This window comes from Apium graveolens, chromosome 7, assembly GCF_009905375.1.
Source record: "Apium graveolens cultivar Ventura chromosome 7, ASM990537v1, whole genome shotgun sequence".
NCBI lineage: Eukaryota > Viridiplantae > Streptophyta > Magnoliopsida > Apiales > Apiaceae > Apium > Apium graveolens.
In genome coordinates, this window is record NC_133653.1 from 184,766,379 (window position 1) to 184,772,611 (window position 6,233).

Consider the following 6,233-nt stretch of genomic DNA (forward strand, 5'->3'; position numbering starts at 1 on the left):
AAGGGGAGAGATTTCGGGGCATCTTCTGAGCCGATTAATACAAGCGGAAATATAGGAGTTGATGACATGGAAAGGGAGAAAACTGTATGTGACCCAAAAAGGAAACGAGTGGAGGATAAGGTGGAGGAAAAATAAGAGAATAATCAAGAGGAATTAAATACTCAAATTCAAACAGTCGACCATTTAAACTTGCAAATAGCGGGTCCTGGAGCCCAGGCCCGCCTAGGATTATGAGCCTCATTGCGTGGAACTGTCATGGGCTGGCCAACCCACGAGCAGTTAGACTTTTAAAAGAATTGAATAATCTTTATAGGCCCAGCATTATTTTTCTCAGCGAAACAAAATGTAAAAAAGAAAGAGTGGAGAAGATTAAAAATAAACTTGGTTTTGTAGGATATTTTGCTGTCGACGCTCAGGGAGTGGGAGGGGGTTTGGCCTTACTTTGGAAGAATGAAGGGAATATTGCAGTCGCAAATAGTAGTCAGAATTTTATTGATTTTGAGGTTACTCATGAGCTTCTGGGCAAATGGAGGTACACAGGGTATTATGGGCTGCCAGAACGGGGGAGGAGGGCTGAAGCATGGAACATGATTCGATATTTGGCTACAGCTTCAACACCTCCATGGTGTATTATCGGCGATTTTAATGACCTAATGACAGCAGATGAGAAGGAAGGAGGTCAAAGTCACCCTCGTAATTTGCTAAGTGGTTTTTCAGACGCAATAACCGATTGTGGTTTACTGGACCTGGGGTATGAGGGGGAGCAGTTTAATTGGGAAAGGTTTAGAGGAACTGACAGATGGGTAGTTGAACGACTGGATAAGGGTTTTGCGAACAAGGAATGGATCGAATTATTTCCGAATGCCATAGTACAGGTGCATGAGGTCTCGACCTCTGATCATAAACCTCTAAGTCTGCAACTAAACAGACAAGTGTACATGCCTAAAGGTCATCGTTTTCAGTTTGAGAACATGTGGATCCACGAAGCAGAATGCAGAGGTATAATTCAGGATTGTTGGGATGAAGCTGAGGATCAAAGTCTGATGGAAAAGTTGGGTAAATATTGTCTGAAGTTGGAGGAATGGGGAGGTGGTTTAATAAAGCACTTAAAATCGAAATTGGCGCTTTATCGAAAGGAGATGCAGTGTATGAGGTCTAGGAGAGATGCATATGGTGTGACAAAGTACAATGAGGCGAGATGGAATTACTTGAAGTTATTGGAGAAACAGGAAGTGTTTTGGAGTCAACGAGCTAAGCAATATTGGTTAAAGCATGGAGATAATAATACGCGATTTTTTCACTGATTTGCATCCACCAGAAAAGAGCAAAATAAAATTCGAAGACCGAAAGACTCGGATGGCAACTGGTGTGAAGCAGAAGAAGATATCCAGAATGTTATAGTGAAATATTTTGCCGGAATTTTTTCAGCAAATGATACAAACGAATACTTGCCAGAGTGGATAAATTTTAAACAGATCACGGGGGAGCAAAGTAGTGATTTGATGCAACAAATAACTGAGCAGGAAGTAAAAGAAGCAGTCTTCGCTATGTACCCTGAAAAAGCACCGGGTATAGACGGTCTTAACCCGTGTTTTTCCAAACTTACTGGAACATAGTAAGTTCAGATGTTGTTCAGTTTTGCCATGAATTTTTTGAACAGGGGAGGTTACCAGAGGATGTAAATAAGATATTGGTGTGTTTAATTACAAAAGTCAAATGCCCGAAATAGGTTGCAGATTTACGACCAATTTCTTTGTGTAATGTGATAATGAGAATTGTTTCGAAGGTACTAGCTAACAGATTGAAGCCTTGTTTAAACTCCATTATATCTCCCAACTAATCTGCGTTTATTGAGGGTAGGCTTCTTACAGATAATGCGATGCTGGCTTTCGAGATTAATCACTATATTCACAGAAAAACACAAGGGGTTGATGGGGTAGCAGCGCTAAAGATTGACATATCTAAGGCATACGACAGACTTAAATGGGCTTATATTGAGCTTATGTTACGTAAAATGGGGTTCCCTCAGCGGTGGATAACTCGTGTCATACAACTGGTAACAACAGTATCGTATAGCTTTGTGAGGGATGGTAAATATTTTGGTGAAGTGCATCCGACTAGGGGAATTAGATAGGGGGATCCAATCTCTCCCTATATATATATTATTTGTGCTGAAGGGTTGACAGGGCTACTTCGTCAGTATGAAGAAAGTGGCCTCATTCATGGTTGTAAGGTGGCTCGAGGAGCTCCTAGTATAACACATCTGTTATTCGCAGATGATTGTCATCTGTTCTTCAAGGCTAGAGGCAATGAGGCTCGAATGTTGGTCACCATTTTGAAAAAATATGAGCGAATATCGGGACAAAAAATAAATTTTGCCAAGTCAGATATTGTGTTCAGTCCGAATACTGTGGAGAAGTGAAGACAGAAATTTGTGACATGTTGGAGGTGAATGTAAAAGAAAAACCTGGAAAGTATTTAGGCATGCCGATGTATGTAGGGAGGAGCAAGAAAGAAATCTTTGGGTTTATTAGTGATAAAATCCAGTACAAGTTGCAATTGTGGAGCAATAGAGAGCTGTCAAAGGCTGGAAAATTGACTCTGGTTGGAACGGCAGCACGGACTACTCCAAATTTTTGGATGAGTCTATTCTTGATTCCAGAGGCAATATGTGAAGAGATAGAGCGAAAAATGAATGCGTTCTTATGGGGTAATACTACGGGTAAGGGAGTTAAGTGGATTACATGGAAAAAATTATGCGTGCCAAAGGAAGTTGGAGGTTTGGGTTTAAAGTATCTGAAGAAATTTAACACTGCGATATTAGCTAAGCAAGGGTGGAGGCTCCTAGCGGAAGTGAATCCTTTAGTTACTGCTATTATGAAGGCTAAGTACTATCCTCAAACTGGTCTTTTAAATGCAGGGTTAGGAAATAATCCTAGTTATGTTTGGAGGGGGATTGTTGCAGCGATGGAGACGTTAAAAAGTGGAGTTCGTCGGAAGATTGGCAATGGAGAGAATACGCTGGTTTGGCAGGATCCGTGGTTACCCGATATATCCCATGGATATATTCGGACAGGTGTTTATGACCAATTGCAGAACATCAAGGTCCGTAACTTAATGAATAATGAAGGTACAGAGTGGGATTTAGAAGTTATTAATGATCTGTTTGATGCGGAGGACTGTGCGAAAATTCAAAGCATACCGCTTTCCAGGCATGTAACACATGACTCATGGTACTGGTTAATGGAGGACAAGGGCGTGTTTACTGTTAAGAGCTGTTATAGACTGATTTAAGGTGAGTGTGATGATGCTTATAAACGGATGTGGAAACGAATCTGGATAATGAAACTCCCGAGAAAGGTAGCACATGTTTTGTGAAGATTATGTAAAGAATGTCTGCCCTCTAATGCAGCGCTTTACAATAGATATGTTGATGTCAATCCATTATGTCCATGGTGTCATTCTGAAAGTGAAACGAACATGCATACTATGTTTCTCTGTGACTTTGCTCTGACCTTGTGGCGAACAGTAGATCTACATTCGTTGGTGCAGTGTACAGATCAGGAGACCCCAAAGGAAGTGCTTAATCGTGTGTTTCATCGAGGCACTAAAGATCAGTGCTTAGAAGTAGCAATGTTGTGATGGAGCTTATGGCACTGTCGAAACAAATGGGTTTGGAATCATGCGAATGGTTCTATTTTTGGTGTGTAGAACACAACCAAGTGCCTAATTCGAGAATGGACAGAGGTGCAGGCGAGAGAAGGGAGTATGTCAATTACAGGAGTGAATGGGGACAGGGTATGGTCGAAGCCGTCACTGGGATGGCTTAAAGTAAATGTTGATGCAGCAGTGTTCATGCTCTGTGGAATTGGAGTCGCAGCAGTAGTCAGAGATGATCAAGGGGGCTTTGTTGCAGCTCATGTTCTGAAACTTCCAGGTAAATGGAATCCGCGAGAAGCTGAGGCCTTGGCTCTTAAAGAAGCTTTGTCTTGGGTTATAAAGAAAGGCTACCAAAAGTGTGAGTTTGAAACTGATTGCTACGCATTAGCTGCTACTTGCAATGGCAGCCCGGGGAATTCTTTGTTTGACACAATTGTCATTGATTGTATTGGTTTAAGTAAGCACATAAATCAAGTGCTATTTCGTTTTGTTTTTCGTTCTGCGAATAATGTAGTCCACATCCTAGCACAGGCTGCTTATTCTATGACAGACGTAGGAGAGTGGGTTGTCACTCCTCCTAATTTCATTGTTCGCTCGTTGGAGCTTGATTCTATTATCTAATGCAAGTTCGATTTTATTCAAAAAAAACTACTACTAAATATAGTATACTTATCCTACTAAACTACGAATACAACTTATCCTATTATTAAAAGATATAAATAATAGTGTTACATATGTGCTAAACTACTAAATTGTTAAACTACTAGAAATAGTCTATTTATTATACTAAATTACGACCAAATGTTATTCTATTATTTTTATTATAAATTTATAATCATTATATATTTATATAAATATTTTAAAAATATAATATAACTTGATAAATAAAAATTTAAAATATTAATGGAAACCCGTGCATCGCACGGGATTTATACTAGTATTAATAATTGATGCAATACAAATCTAATTCAGTTCAAAACAAAATTAGTTTGACTTATTATTTTATGAGTTTATGTTTTTATCTCTTCTGGTTTTGTGGAATTTAATTATGTGGTGGATGATATAATATTCTAATTTGCTTAGTGACATTGTTACTTTTTACAATCATAGTACAATACTACACTAAATTTCAGGTTTTATGTATCACTATTACAATGTTAAATGTTAAGTTTGTTAATCAAATATGGTAGAATCGTAATGAGGTTATGGAAGACATGATTCTTATATTAAGGTTGACCAAAAAATCACCCTTGGGTAGAAAAAGGGACAATATATAGGAAGACATCTGAACTTTGAAGCAACCGATTGAAAAAAAACAAATACAAATATTTTCAAACAAATAAAAGTATGGAAGGGGTCCCCTCAAATATACACAAAGTTACAAAGGACTACCAATATCAAAATATATATATATCCATAAAAAATTATCAATCATGTAAATAACAAATATAGAAAGACATAAGTCATATTAATAATATAAGTAAAATAAAATATCATTAATCATGTAAATAACAAATAAAAATAGCATCAAGTTATATTAATGGAAAAAAATAAAAATATAGAAAAACATAAGTAATATTAATAACATAAGTAATAACATATATAAAAAATAAAAATATTAATTAAATATAAAAAATTAACCGAGTTCGAGTTCGAGTCGAGTTGGAGTTCGAGTTTATCGAGTCGACCTCGAGTCGAGTTCAAAAAAACTCGGCTCGGCTCGAGTTTTTAATCGAGCCTAAAATCTTGTTCGAGCTCCAGCTCGATGACGAGTTCGATTCGAGTCGAGCCGAGTTAATCGAGTCGAGTTCGAGTCGAGCTCAAAAAAGCTCGGCTCGAATTACAGCCCTAGTGGGAACGGACTAGAATTAATTATATATTACTTGCGAACGCGTATACTTGCGTGAATATTAGCGCGTGTTTTCGTCCTAACAAGTTTTTGGCACCGATGGCGGGGACTCGGTGTTAATTTTTAGTTTATGTGCTTAACATCAGTGATCGTTAAAGTTCATTGACTCGGATATTTTACTTACTTGTTGCTTTTTTAGGTACTCTAGAGAGCGTTTATGCTAACACGTTCTCGATCTCGAAAGAGAACACTGGATAAAGCGGAGGAAGAAGTTTTAGTAGAGGAAGAAGTTCTTGTTGAGGAGGAGAAAGTTGAAGAAGAAGCTCTTGTTGCAATGGGTGAACCATATGCAAATACAAAGGCTTTGATGGACTACTCTCAGTCGAAGATCAATGATATTCAGTCTAGCATTGTCAGACCAGCCACCGCGGCTAAAGCTTTTGAAATCAAGGCTAGCACGATTCAGATGGTGCAAAATTCGGTTCAGTTTGGGGGTTCTCCAACGGAAGATCCCAATATGCATATTAGAGATTTCGTCGAGATCTGTGACACCTTCAAATTCAACAATGTGTCTGAAGATGCTATAAAGCTAAGGCTTTTCCCATTTTCTCTGAGGGATAACGCTAAGTGTTGGTTGCATTCTCTACCACCAGGCTCTATCACCAAGTGGGAAGATCTTGCTCAGAAGTTTCTTACTAAATTCTTCCCTATGGCGAAGACAGCT

The 6,233-nt window shown here is 38.4% G+C and overlaps 1 protein-coding gene across 1 annotated transcript; it reads left to right on the forward strand.

The window, feature by feature from the left end:
- The first annotated feature begins 230 nt into the window (after nt 1-230).
- On the forward strand, nt 231-1,616 carry LOC141674252 (uncharacterized). The gene is made up of 2 exons (XM_074480971.1): nt 231-1,234; nt 1,319-1,616. The coding sequence occupies exons 1-2, from the start codon at nt 231-233 to the stop codon at nt 1,614-1,616; spliced, it is 1,302 nt and encodes a 433-aa protein (XP_074337072.1).
- The last annotated feature ends 4,617 nt before the right edge of the window (nt 1,617-6,233 follow it).